Below are 15,403 nucleotides of genomic sequence, written 5' to 3' on the forward strand. Positions count from 1 at the left end.
CCACAAGGAACCCAGAGCAGCGACACCAGCACCAACTCTGGCCTCCACCTCCCACCTCCAGCAGGAGGGGTGGATAGGTTCACATACACAGACTGCCCCAGGGAGCTACTGCTTTTTTTCCTTTGGGCCACTGCAAAGTATCGTAATTTAAGAAACAATAAGACAAATGAATTGATCAGAGAAAATATTCATTATGTAAAATATAAAGCATTTCTCTGCTCCAGCATTGCAATGTGGAAAACTCATTTTTATTTACTGAACGCGCCAAGCTTTTCTCCTTTCAACTCATTCCTTCTTAAAGTTCCACATTTTGTAACAACATAGGATTATGTTCAAAACGTTTCAACTTTTTAAACACATTGGAAGGCTTCCCTTCATTTCCAACCTAAAATGCATGTTATCATTTAAGAGCATATCACAGTGCAGTTTGTCTTGGCTTGACTTTCTTGGCTTTAATTTATTTCTTTACTTGTTTTTATTTATTTATTTGGGCCTTTGTTTTCGGTCATTTGCTGTATAAGAACCCTAAGCCAGTGGCTCATAGAGATGTTAGTCAGATTATGTCTGACAGAGTTGCACTCACTCACACATTTGTTTTTGGTAATACTGTAGTGTGGTTGTCTTCCTCTTCTACACTCTGCCACCTCCAGGATCTTTGTGTTTGCATTGACTCTATATAAGGAGCAAAAATCTGTTGAATATGGCTTGACTTTAGCAGGCACACTGGGTGGGTGGGTCATATAAACATCATTTGTAAAGACATACTGTATGTTGTAAGGCTCTGACCTCCTGCAAAACCTGGTAAAGTAAATCAATCATTTTCCATGTTGCATCTACAGGAGGTTTACATTGAAGAAGCAGCTACCAACACAAAGCCATGTAACAATAGGAGCAATACTGGTAATGATATTAATGAAACTACACTTTTCTCAGTGATAATAATTGATAAAAATGTGCAATAATTACAAACTTTTAAGTGACTGTAGCTTTATTAGACTGTGTAAGTGCCTTAGGGAGGCAGTAACTGTCAGATTCACTGGTCTGTTTTAGGTCAAGTGACCTCAGGCCAAACTGTGGGTGAAGCCAGGAAGTAAATTTAATGAAACCAGAATCTGACACTGCACATGTAGGGAGTAACGCCGCAAAATGTACATTGTGTGTTTAAAAGCTACATCTTTATTTTTGTCTATTTTCTCTTTGTTGTGAGTTTTTGACATAGACACACACACACACACACACACACACTGAAGTCCTGACCCTCATCTAATTATCCCACAGACCTGCAGCTCCATGCACCCAGCTTCCTGCCGCTCCAGATGTGCCTCCAGCATCTCTGATGTCTATTTAATGTTCCCCAAGCAAAGTGACCATCTGTTTATGCATTCTGGTTGTTCCCCTCCTTCCTCTCTCTATCGCTCCCTCTCTTCAGCCCCTGTGTTTAGTACAGACTTTTAAGATACTGGGCAACATCTGACATATAGTCTACTTCTGATTCTTTCCCTCTTTAAATTGTTACTCACTGAGCTCACGATTTTTTTCTGTATCCTCCTTAACTATAGTACAAATACACTGGTTTACATCTGGCATACCTTCTATTACTCAGTGAATCTCTGAAATTCAAGCAGCTTTTTGAAAAGCTGTATTATACAAAGCTTTTCTCGCTCTATATCCTGCGTGCATTTGGCAACAGCCTGAACCACTGAACTTGAAGGATCTGCTACACTGAAACACAGCACATGCCTCCTCCAAAGCCATACTGCCTCTGTAATGCACCTGTGTGTCTGGCTTCATTTTTTGCTATGAAAATATTTGCACTGCTGTCCTATTTTATTATCTTCTAATACAAAAGAGAAACTGTTCCAGCTCCAAAGGTGATTTAGTGGCTCGGCCTGAAGCATTGTGTCCGAGCTCCGCTGGGGTCCGCAGGGTGTTCTGTCGCAGTAGAGTTTGCCAGCTTGATAAATATTTGCTAGTAAGATGAAACATTTCATGTCATGTGTTGAGCTTCACACATGGCGTGCACATACTTCATTAGCTGGATCATCATGGTCCAATCCAATTGGACTGTTTGTTCTCATTCCTGATACTGTTTTTACTGTGTTTGATGGATTAACTCCATGTTCCACCAGCAGTATGAACAACAGAGACCTCCTGCCAAGTTTAACCGGCCATTCTGTCCGTGTTGGCCGTGTAATTAAGATTTCACACTCTTTATCATGTCCTATCTGAATAGAACTTTCATCATCAATGTGTGTGATTCTTTAAATAAGAGTATACTGTATATATTTTGCGGTCATCTGTATTTTTCCGTGTCCATTTTACAGAGGTTCACCCCTGATCTCTTTCACCAGCTGCTCGAGGCACCATTAGCCTCTTGAGCTCCAGTCAGATGGAATATGGGATACACACACCCAGATGTGTCACTGCCTTATGTAATTGCTCTGGCATATTGTGTGTGTGATTCTGTAGCTGGAAGACTTGAGGGCAAACTAAGACATGAAATGTACACAGTGGTGTCACACTTGTAAATACATGTTGTAATGTGCTCAATATATGTGTAATGTATGTATATTTTAAGGTTGATAAAGTTGTTTAAGGATGTTTTTGGTTTTCACCAAAAATATATTAAAATAAATGTCCATAGTTTTTGATGTAACTAGTTCTCACCAAGATTTTGTTTCTGTGGATCCAAAGTTTTTTTTTTCTGCTACAAAAAGGCGATCACTGATTATCTTTATTACTCATTATTCTGTTATTGTCTTGATTCATTGAGTAGTTTATGAAAGTGTTTACGATAATTTTGACTATACTTTTAATGAGTCAACATTTTCATCTGGCTTTAAAATTAAGAAGCTGTAAATCTTCACATTTAAGATCCTTGATCCAGGAACCTGGGTTTGATTTTTGTTGTTTGATTAATTAACATGTTCTTTCAGCTCTATAGGGAATGTGAAGGTGTAACAAAGGTGTTTGTGGTAAATGCGCCATTTTGGGGGGGATCACGCTCATTATTCATTATAGATCAATCAACTTGCATACATCTGGAAGTTAATTTAAAAAAAAAGAGAGAGACTACACTACACTAATACCATACTACTGACCCTAACCTATACAGCTGCATACAATAGCAGATGCTTCTACTGTGTCCAAATGTCCACTTTAGTGCTCAGTTTGAGTACACACTTAACAAATACTGATTCATCTGCAGTGTTTGTGTCATCTGCTGACAGCTGCTAACTAGTCTTAGCTCCTGAACCAAGAGCTGAGATCAGGGAGCAGAAATTAAGTAAAGTGAGATCTAAATAATTTCAGCAACAAACAAAACAAGTGTATGCAGGTAAATACAGCGCATAGATGGGCTGTGTCCAGTTGACAACACCATATCTAACTACCCACCAGCACATTCCATGATTTGTTGTTGAATCAGACCCACGACACCCTCAGAAGACTTAACAGTAAATTCAAGCCGTTGTGCTCTGCCTCTTAACACTGAAGATGCCTGTTTGATTTACACTGCAACCATTTAATTTAGAAAGTTACTGGGCTTAAATTCTTCAGCCACTACAGGAAAAAATGCTAAATGAATACACATGCGAGGTATTTGATCGCTTATGATATATATCATCCAGCACAAAGAGCTCCCATCCTCTGAGCCCTATAATGAGACTGTTGACATTATCCTGGATAATGACCGCCCGGAGATAACAATAGAGCTCAGCATGGTGACTGTGGAAAGTGAAAGGACACGTGCACGTGTCAAACAGCTATGAAAGATGCGCAGGGAACCACGAACCAGTGCTGAGAGCACTGTCATTGTTTCCACCAAATCCAGGTTCTTACACTTTTACTGGTCCATGTGTCTGGGTGTGGTGCCATCCAGCTGCTGGAGCTTTCTTTGTGACCACACAGTTAGTTGCTGTGGTGATGGTTCATATGGGACAGTGAGGAAAGCCTGCCTAATAAACACATCCCCGCAACGTATGAACGAAATTGCTTACACTTTCCATCAGTCTTTCTCATGTTTGGTGTTCAAATATCTCACACGTGTCCCATTGCTGTATCAAAAGTAGGCGGTTCACCGTGGAATAAGGTGGCCGACCAAAACTATGTTAATTATTATATGGGATTTTGGTAGAAATGGTCACTGAAACACTGCCAGATTTTCTTTACAAAGAGAAGAGGTATGCATATTACTGAAAGCAGGTCTCAGACAATGTAAATTTTCTCTAATTTTTAAGGGGAAAACCTCACTTTGTTTTTATAGCTGGCCCATTGCAGTGGTCTTCTAAATCTACTTTTCTCATCTCTGTTGGTAACTTCAGAGAAAATTGCCAAACCTCTTGTTCTATCATACCTTATAATTTTATGGATCAGTGTATTTCCCCACACAGTTTGGGCTGTTCAGAGGCGTCCAGTGCATGTGTTTCCTGGAGTGGAAGATGACTTTGAAATCTGGCAGAAGGTGACTGACAGAAACCTGAGAGACGGTGTCATGTGGTCCAAAATTCCTTGTATTGTACTGTATAGGGGTGTAAAGGAACACATAGGCTGTTTGTGCCAAACTGTTTCAGTACAGGACTTTAGTTTGGTGCAGATGTGTATTGAATTCAGTCTTTAATAGCACTTAACAGTAGGCTCGCTTTGAGTGTGGAACATTTTTTCAAATACGAGTTCCCACGCAAACATATTACGTGGTGGACCGCAGCGCAATAAACACACAGGGCGTTTTCCAATATGCATTCTTCTCTGTACTTGTGTCCGTGCGGACTTGTAAAACATCATCAGTCACAGCCCGAGTGCTGTTCCAATTCAAAGTCTGCATCCAATCAAGTACACCTTAAAAAACCTGGTGTTCTTGCTCCGCCTATTTTATCGGGGATCCTTTGGGAGTCAAGTCTTAAGTTAAAGTCAGAAAAAACTAGTCTAAATCAGGTCTCACGTCAACTTGAACCAAGTCTAGTCTCAGGTCCAAGGCATGTCTCAGGTCAAATGCAATCAAGACCAACCAAGTCAAGCTTCAAGTCAAGTCTCAAGTCACTGGAGACAAGTACAATTCAAGACACAAGATGAAGTCAATCAAGACAAATCCCAGGCTAGTTTTAGATAATTCAAGCCAAGTCTATGTCAAGTCTTAAGTGATTTGAAACAAGTTCAAGTCAAATCTCAAATTTCAGGTCAAAACTTATTTTAAAGATGTACCCGCACTAGGCACGGTTGCCTTGTACTGTGCCTGAGCAACACTGTTCCCATTCCCCACTCCCCCACTGGCCTGCACTCAGGCTGCATTTGAAATGACCCAGGTCAGAGCACACTTACGTCACCATAATGCAGCTGAAGAGGAGCGCTCTCGGATAGTATATAGTATATTCTGTGCGTTACATCACACACTGTAAACAGTGTGTACTGTGCCTGAGTCCAGTTGAACCATGCCCGGGCCCACCTCTTCCAAGTAGGCCAGGGCACGGAGCGTTAACACTAGTCAAACGAATTGGACTTTGTGGTCAAATGTGCTCAGGCACATTACGGATTGCCTGGTGTGAGTACACCCTAAAAGCTAATTGGAACAAGTCAAGATCATTCAACTCAAGTTGTAACTCAGACATCTGAAATGTCAATTATCAAGTTACATCCATCAAGATGAGTTAAAATCAAGTCTCTAGTCAAAATCAACTGAAACAAAGGTCCCAGGTCTGTCAGACAAAGTAAGTGTCATGTCTCAAGTGCTTGATTGCAAGTCCAGGTCAAGTCTTTCAAGTCTGGACGCTAAGCGATGCGTCATTCCACACATTTTTATTTTAACACTCTCCTTATAGTGTTTTATATAGTTAAGACCGTGTATTTATATATATTTTTCTGTCTGTTTATTAATTTAACAGTCTTATTTTGATTATCTAATTGTATGTTTAATGTCTGTTGAGTGCTTTGGTTTGAATTTGTAGTCTTTAAATCTGGCCTGCATTTAGAGTTTGGGGTTGGAAACCATCCTTACCCCTTGTTCTGAATACTGTCTTTGGGAATATGACAAGTGACCAGTCCAGGAAATCCATGCTGCCAGGATACCAGTAGTAAAATCAGTCACTCTTGATGTTGGCTGGAATACCTGGCCCTCTTCATAGCTATTCAAAAACTGTTCATTCTGCAAAACTATGAATTTACTTTTCCCAAAATTGCATGGAAGGGGTCTGTGGGTTTTGGAATGGCCATATGGGTTAGTTTTTATATTGCTTGTACTATATGTTTACTTAATTTGTAGAAAGCAGGCTCAATATGTTGCAGTCAGGAAATATTTTTATGGCTTAAATGCAAATGGGTATTTGCAAACAAGTTTATGTGCCACTAGAGATCCTGATCTCGAAACAGGTCCTTCAGAAACCATCTTGACACCAGCCAAACAACCAAAGATTGTTGAGGTTTCACAATGTAAATGCAATCATTCTGAGATGCGTTTTACTCCATGTGGGTCAATAATACTTTATATGCGCTGTTCATCATGTATTAGCTCCAGTAAAGCATCAGGGCAAGTGAAATATAGCCTGCAGTGTGGTCCCATATTTACAGCTTGCTGCTGTAGCTTCAGCCCACTGAGTCCCCAAACACAATGCGCCTCTTCCCAGATTTACACTGAGCCTCTTGCCTGAGGCCCAACTCTCTTCTTGGACCACTAACTGCTGCTGGTGGAATAGCCAAGGCCCCCTAAAGCAACCTTCGGCCCCTCAGAGTGTGACATGTGAAGTTGTGTTGCTAGTGATGTGAAAAGCTATTAATATGAACCACTGAAAATGGCAAAGACACAAAATTGCACTATTGCCTGGAGAGTACAGCTCTGTAAAGTTTCTTACAGTGTCTTATTTATTACTTATCATTCGCTATAGCAGTATTCAAACTAGTTATTGCAATTGTGCCATTTAGGTTTTGTTGTCTTTACATGTTAAAAAACTTACTGGGACTTTTTTGTGAGAACCTTTCTCAAATTTAAATCCATATGATTAAAGGTTTCATGGTGATAATAATAGCTGGTTTTTGGATAAGATGTTTCAAAATAAGGTATCGCTACCTGAGAAATATGTCACGATTCAGAATAATAAGTTGTACAACGCAAAGAAGAGGTGGTTTGCTGCCTAAAGGTGTTTCAATGTAATTAACCTAAAGTAAAACCTGATGACACAGTTGATTCATCTATACCGTTAATCCTATAGAGGATGGCAGGCACAGAGAGAAGGTAAAGTCCACACAGAAAGACCCTGGTCAGGCATGAGGATTGAACCTGGAACCTTATGAAGCAATAGCACTCACCACTGCACCACTGTGTCACCCACCTAGTTTTATATGGTTTTTAAAGTTTTTTAAATGATGTTAACCCAATTTTCAGACTTCCCTCAGATGAAAAGGTCATGCTGAATTCAACCTCTACATGGGAACAATACAGTTTTTTTTTTTTTATTTGTTATTTATTTTTCAGGGACACATACAACTAAACATTGTGACACTCATGCAATGCATATTGGGCATCTAAGAGGTAATTTACAGCCACTGTCCCTGGTTAGGCTTTTATAAAACAGGCTCAAACATCCAAGAACTGAATAGACAAAACCAGATAAAACCAAGTGTAACAAACCGGCCCAGCACTAATGTAACGAGATCTTTTCAGTTCTCAACCAGTGACCATTTCTACCAAAATCCCATATAATTAACATAGTTTTGGTCGACCACTTTTATTCCATGGTGAACCGCCTACTTTTGATACAGCAATGGGACAAGTGTGAGATATTTTAACACCAAACATGAGAAAGAGAGGATCTGACAATTATCTGGTGAGGGAATGTCAAATCGATACTAAAACTTGCTTGGGGTGAACTGTGTGAGGGATCTGTACTTGATTACGGACATGAAAGAATAAAACCTAATGACATATCAAACTGAAATGTTAATACATTTCTGCCTTGAGTTAATGCACTTTTTAAATATTTTATTGTAGTCTGAGAGTCTGAACGTGTTTGCACTGTCACAAACCTGCACACCACTGCTCCGCTGTATCAAAAATAACACAACCTAAAACAGAGCAGGATCCAATCGGATGCTTTATATTAAGAGATCATTTATTTTGGAATTCAACCCTTTCTTCGGTTTCAGTTCCTTATTAGCCACAGCTTTACTTTGCTCCCTGGCTCGGTGAACTCCAACATAGCACCCCAAAGATCGAATTGGAAACAGACTCCGCTACAAAAGATCCATTACTCTTTTCTCTTTTGCAAAGCAAATTCTTTTATAACTTGCTGTTCAATATTGATTATAATGGCTGTGTAATGCTCAGTAATCCATGAAGTTTTCTTTCCTCCATGAAACCTGCTCAGTCATGACCTCAATGTGGTGCTTGTGTTGGTTTTTTTCCAAAAAAGCAGAATGCCAGATGGTCATTTAGAACACGGCACTAACTGACCAATCTTACAGCACGCAAACATATACAGAATGTGTTATTATTAGTATTTAATCTTAAGAAGAAAGATTAAAGTCAAAGCCTGTTATCCAATGTGCAAACACTAAAAGGCACCACAGACCATTTGATATCCACACGGTCTCAGCCACTTTGATTTGCATTGCTGCATATATAACATGATGATGCCCTATCTTTCCATTTTGTGTTATGTTATGCAGCAATCTGACCAGCCAATCACAATACAATCTAAAAATGAAATTCAGTCAAGCATTTTGACTCGCTTTGTGGTTGGAGCATTTCGGCCAGAAATGTCTGGAAGTGAGATGATTGTCTATTTCATTCATCCTCCTCCCCTGCTGTATATTAAAGGCTCTGTTTAGACCGTGAAACCAAAGGTGCAACAGAGGGCGAGGGAGAGAGAGAGGATCCACTACTTGGTTTGCCTGGCGTCTCGTCTAAAGCTGACCTATTTTCAGCTACAACACAAAAATATATGCATCCTTTCACTGAAATACATGGGTTTCACATGTGTTTCTCTTAAGCAATATGTCCATGTGGGCTCTATAAAATCAGTAACAAACCCAGTAGCCAGCCAGCACAGCCAGTGTAACACAAAACTGCTGTGTGTGCCTTACCATATGTCGGAAGTTTAAAAGAGATGTTTAAAAAAACAGCAAAAATAATAATTCTGTAAATAATTCTTCCCAAATAACTTTGTTCCCAGATGTGTTCTCACTAATGGAGCCATCGGACAGTGAATGTTCTTGATAATCCTTCACTGTTTAAATGCACTTTAAATCAACAACAACAGCTTCACCGCAGTCATCTAACAGTTACTATGATCTTTTCTCTACAGTTACTGCAACTGGAAGACACAGGTGTCCATGTCCACATCCAGCCCTAACTTTGAGGTGATTTATGATGACCCTAATGGCCTTCTCTTTAAGAACAAGAGGGACAAGAAGATTCTGAACGTGGACCCCTTGGTAGGTTGTTGTTGGTGCTTTGTCCTGCTTTGTTTTTAAGTTTAATGGAGACAAAAAGGTTCTGTTACTTACATCAGTTCACCTTAACATGGATAGGGCCATGTATTTATATCCGAGCACGACCTGTACCTGAGAATGCAACGTTCGAACCTGGCCTGAGCCTGATGCATTGGGTATGTAGGGTGATTTTCCACTTGTCATTAAACAAAGCAGACACATAAATGCTCCAGCCGTGCAGCCTAAAGTTTGGCCTACATGACTGGACCTGAACCTGGCCCAAACCCTCGAGTACCAACAGGTCCCGTCAGGTTTGGTTCAAGCAACCACAGTTCAAAAAGGCTATAAAGCAAAAAGCTCTTTTCAACGTTGTTTGGCTGCAAAGGGGGCTTCTTTAAAAATGAAGTTATTGTTCTTGTGGCTCAGGTGACTAATCCACCACATCCTGTTTGTTTAATATGGCCTGGGCCCTTATGTTGCATTCCATGTTCTTACTTTCTCACATTGTTCCCAGATTTAATCATCGGCTGCAAAAATGCTCTCTGTTAAAAGTTATTTTTAACAAGGCATGAGAAACAGTTGGGGAGGGAGAGAGAAAGAAAGTGGGAGGGAAAGATACTTGCTTTCCACCTGCACAAAAACATGGAGGATCAAGGGGTCGAGACAGGTGCTTCCTCCACACTCACAGTCCGACGGGGACCCGGGAAGAAGAACAACTGACAGACAGTGGTTTTTTTTCTCCACTTTCCCTCTTTGCTGGGGAGTAGGGAGGTCGGTGGTGGGGCTGAACTATTTTGAAATTGCAGACAGAGCTGTGGGGACTGCGTTTTTGAGGCCAAGCGTCAAAATGGCAGCACAGTGCTCTAGCTGCGGTCAAGCACCGCCCCAACCAGGCTGTCTATTAAAAACACAAGAGAAGGCAGAGAAAGCCAGACACAGCAAACCACCCGTGTGCCCAGAACCCAGCTCAGCCCGGATTGGTTCGGCATGGAGCAGCACAGAACCATTCAGCTCTTAACCGAACATGAGCTCACTAGCTGCTTATGTGGCCACAGATCCGCAGGGGAACGTTCCAAAATCAAGGCTCACATCAACTCTTTTTGGGTGGTTTGTTTGTTTTTCTGCCTTTGTCATACCATGACCACATTTTCTGATCTGGCCAAAAAGTGGGTAAGGGGGTGGAGGGTTGTCATATTTCAGTTATGACAATGGTTTGATTTAATCTAAGTAAAAGTTTGAGAAAAACCGATGACATTGATGACACATTTTGGTTTCTGTAAAAACAGATGCTCATCATTTAGTTCACCCAGTGTTTCCTATTTTCTATTAATGTGCCTATGGAGTCATTTTCTATTAGTCTATTTTTATTGATGCTCTTTTGAACTTGCAAAGAAAAACTGCCTCGCTTTTCAGGAGACCCACAAGCGTGTCTGAGGAAACTGTAAATTGAGTTGAATAGTTCTGTAGCTACGGATCCACTCCCACTAGGAGCTTTTTGACACACTTAGCTCTAAGTAAATGTTCCCAGCTGCTGATGGCTTTACATCTTAGTGCTGGAGCTGTGTCAGTTTTGACACTTAAAGTAACACAACATATCCTGGAAAATGAACAGTGACAGTCACTGTCAAATTATGCTGCACTTGACCTCATGTTTAATATTCTATACCTGTTACTATAAAGAGATGTGTTCTGGATTTCTGTGGTTTTGTTTAATTGCTAACATACTCTAAGGAAGCTTTCACATTTTAAGCCTGCATTAAGAGATTTTTTTTACACTAGCACTGAATCTAATGATTCTATGTAATGGAAAAGGTGGCGTTTGTAGAATTAGCACCAACTATGTGACTATGTGACAGCTTTCAGCTTCTCTTTGTTCAGAGCTTTGGTTCTCTAATTAAACACACATTGTATAGTTGAGTCTTATGGATCTAGTTAACCCCTATATGAAACCATAAACAGCTGTTTTCAGTAAACAAGCCCAGATAAACTTACTTTCTAGCACTAACCAAAAAAATAGGGACCTGCTTGTTTAAAAAGTGGAATATCTATGTATCAGATTGTAGCTAAATGTATAATTTTTGGGGGCGGTGTAAACATCTCTGGGTACCCACATGATGCAGAGGTTCACAGATAATGTGCACATTTCACAAATCCTAAGAACGCAGTGTCTGTGATACAAGTTGTACTTACAAGTATAAGGGAAACAGCCATGTCTGTGTACTGCCCCTGTGGATGATCACCACATGCAACCCAAGGAAACAACTTATTTGTTAACATGTTCAACAACTTGAAAAGGCATCGGTCTGTTAGGAGGGTAACTGCTTTAGAACTCTCTGCTCCCTAGTGGTCAAATATTGCTTAATGCCACAAAAAACCTCAGTGCCAAGGTACAATCAAACGGATAGTGAAACAAATTTTGCAGAAAATAGAAAAGCACAGTATATAAAGTCAATTGACAGGCACATGTGCTGACATGGACCGATGTATTCTCATGACCCGAAATGCAAAATCCGTCTTTTTATGACGTAAAAGCAAAGAAATTAGAAAAATGCCAGAGAGAACTTGACTTCTTGTCCAGTTTTGAGTTCAGTCCAAGCCTAGACTGTCACACTAACACACATATAGCACAGATGGCAAAAACACTGATGTATGAAGTTATGTGATAATTTGCTTTGTATTTAGTTTGAATGCACCTTTATGGGCTGTAGATGACAGTGTCCAAACAAGCCCTGCTCACTGCTCTAACTGTGCTGGGTTCCAGTCTGGTCCTGGTGAGGACTCCAGCAGGACGTGCCTGCAGTCAGACCTCTACATCCATGTCGTCATCTATGACCACAACATCAGGACAGTCTGAGCTTCAGAGGCTGCTGCCGACACGAGCACGGAGAGCTCTGGAAGCCTCTAATTTGACTGAGTCGATGAAGTTAAACCATTTACAAACTGTTCCCCTCATATCATGCATGGGTGGAGGTGCTCCAGTGGAAAGATGGCACTACACTGAGGATTCCCAGAGGAAGAGCTGGACGGACTAGTGCCACAACTTGGACTTTTTGTAGATGTTACTTTAGATTTGTGACATTATCCTCCTGTGAAGTTACAAAACAGCTTTATTGTAAATTTGTTTTTTATCTTAAAGTCTTCTTTATTCCCTCTACTGAGGACCGAGGCCCACTTGGCTCAGTGTGTTTGGCATTGCCAGACCTTCAGCCTTAGTCAAGGGGATGTAACCTGCTCAGGGACCCTGGGCTCATCCCATCGTCTGACCTGGCATGTTTTGAGCTGTTTGTCTAAACAAACTAAAGGCATAACAAGTTTGAAAGATGGTGGGGGTTGCGTTCATGTCCTCCCCCAGGCTGCGGTAGCTCCAACTGGACCGCAAGAAATGGTAATGGGCTTAAAGCTTTCCGCATGTTCCCAGATGCAAGGCACACTTTACAGGACATCAAAGTGCTCTATCATTTACATATTAGTCATTCACTGTGGCATTTTTAATGGAAGACAACTCTACAAATCACCTTCTACAGAAGATGTTTAGCAGCTTCTTCCCTTTTGATTTCTGGATTTATATGCTTTCCATTTGTTCTTGAAACATATGGTCGAAATCAGTCCCACCACAGGTAACATTATCTATGTCTATAAGGTAACAAATTACAGACTCTTGTTATTTGTTTGAAAATTTGTTTTCTGTGGACTCTGCAGACACAGAGTTCAGGGTGAAAAGACTTTTTCCATTTAGTCACAAAGCAACATCCTGCACATGTACCAGCTCTGTGGAGGCCGTTCTGTCCAAACCTAAGTAGAGCTGATAGATAGATAGATAGATAGATAGATAACTTTATTAAACTGTTGCAAATATTCACATAAATCACAAAAAATGAGATGATAAGAAGCAATACAATTAAAGGCCAAATTATATACAAAAGCTTAATCAACTAAATAAAGTATACAAATATAAACAGACAAAAATAAAAAAGAGACTAAAGACAGATGTGTGACTAGACTGTTTGCTGAATATACACTGTACAAAAATAGTACCTGTTCATTAAACTGCAAGATTGTACATGGAGGCTTAACTTTCAGTGAATATATGAATTGTTGTACGATGTATATGCACAAGGTAAAAGTAATGCAGTGCACTTTCCCCAGTTTTAATTGCTCCTCAAAACACTTAAGTGAAAATGAAAATTCAGCAATAGTTTCACATTCAACATCTCCCACATGAATGTACAGCTAAAAATATTTTTTTATCTTTTTGTTCAATGAAGTTCAATTCCATGTTATTTCTATGGCACCAAATCACAACAAAAATCATCCCAGGACACGGTACACTGTAAAGTCTAGACCTACAGTATTATGGAAGAAAACCCAACAACCCTCCCAAGCAGCACTTGGTGACAGTGCTGCTTTAACGGAGGAGCCCTCCGACAGGTGGGCGGCCTTCTGTCTTGACCGGTTGGGCTGAGTAGATAGAGGTGCTATCACTTACAAACTGGCATCAAAAACAACTAAATCATATTTCACTTGGGGAATAAAGTTTGGCAAGAACTCACATCTATCACGACTCTGTTATAATTATAAAAATATAACCAGCTGGCACCCCAATAGCCGAGTGGTTTCCATCTGTGGTTCAAGTCCAGCAGAGGATGATTGTCACAGGTCTCCTCCTCTCCCTCCCTGCTTCCTGTACGCCTCTCTGTGACCAACTTTAGTGAAATAAAAGCAAAAATACAACCAGGAGTTAGTTAGCTGAGCCTAGCATAAAGACTGGAAATGTAAGGAAACAGCTTGCATCTCCAAAGGCAAGCTGTTTCTACCTACTAGCTCTTCTAAGGCTCACTAATTAACTCTTTTTGTTTGTTTAATGTGCACAAAAACCAAAGTTGGGGTTTTACAATGGGTTGTGATGGCCTATTTATTGGCCCGGGAGCATGGAGACTTCCTGGATTCTCTATAATCACTGTATTTTTAATTTACCTTGCACAAAGCGGTGCTGGCTGTTTCCATTAGCTCCCATTCTTCACAGTAAGCTAAATTCATGTAGCTTAATATCTAATCCACAGGTATAAGAGTGGCACTGTTTTTTTTTCATGTAACTCTTGGCTAAAACACAAATTTCCTAAAATGATCTATCCCTTTTAACTGACAGTGGCAGTCATACTTAATGAGCCCTTGTATTTATTTTCCCTGCATCCACTCTGCCGAAAATTCTTTCTGAAAGTAATGAGGTTTAAACAGATTAGCTCATTCAGTCACAAACCTCTGTCTCTCGGCCACCCTGATACCAGAGCAGCCTTCCTCTGGCTGCATGTGTGTGTCTGTTCTCGCTGGATCGGGCCCTGGCGGCCTCATGGAAACACGTTGACATGGGCATGTGGGTTCTGGTTCTGTAAAAGTGGGAGTTTGGGAAATGGGGTTTCTGGTTTCTGGCTTTTTTAGTCAGTGGATTTCTGGGTTTATGTTGGGGTGATGGTGATGAGGTCTGTGAAAAGTCTGAAGGAGTAATTAACCAACATGACTGACTGGGTGAACAGGTGTCAGATGAATTGTAATTTAACTTTTGCATTTCTTTCTCTAAATGTTTTTGCTGTTAAGTATGTTTTTAAACTCCACTTTTGAGCTGGTCACGTTAAGACACCTCTGAATAAACTGGTTTGTCTTTGCTATTGTCTCAACAAAACTAACTGGATGAACAAGGATGAGAAGTACATTCAAATTTGGCTGAAGGATTGTGTTGACCTCTTTCTGAAAGCCCAGATTTACCCTGGAGGCAACAAACTGTCCCCCTGACTATCTCAGCCGTGTCTGGGTAGTAAGATCTCTAGCCGGGTGGCGAATGAACAGCGCACCCTGCACTACAGCTGTTTAGATTTATAGACCGCAGCTCATGCATGTGGCCCAGTGACAGTGATGGAACAGCCCGCTCAGCGCTCCCTCCCTGAAAGTGGCATCAGTCACTGGTCAGTCCAAACACGTACCAGTTACAACA

The 15,403-nt window shown here is 40.6% G+C and overlaps 1 protein-coding gene across 8 annotated transcripts in view; it reads left to right on the forward strand.

Moving 5' to 3' along the window:
• Positions 1-15,403, forward strand: part of cfap299 (cilia and flagella associated protein 299) — an 86,470-nt gene that overhangs the window by 48,192 nt on the left and 22,875 nt on the right. For 2 of the 8 annotated variants that reach the window (XM_020595147.1, XM_020595150.1), the window contains exon 5: positions 9,291-9,420. In XM_020595147.1, coding sequence (XP_020450803.1) covers positions 9,291-9,420 — 130 coding nt within the window. The other 6 variants (XM_020595149.1, XM_020595146.1, XM_020595151.1 and 3 more) reach the window with 6 other exon arrangements.

Source organism: Monopterus albus, unplaced genomic scaffold, assembly GCF_001952655.1.
Source record: "Monopterus albus unplaced genomic scaffold, M_albus_1.0 scaffold26.1, whole genome shotgun sequence".
Lineage (NCBI taxonomy): Eukaryota > Metazoa > Chordata > Actinopteri > Synbranchiformes > Synbranchidae > Monopterus > Monopterus albus.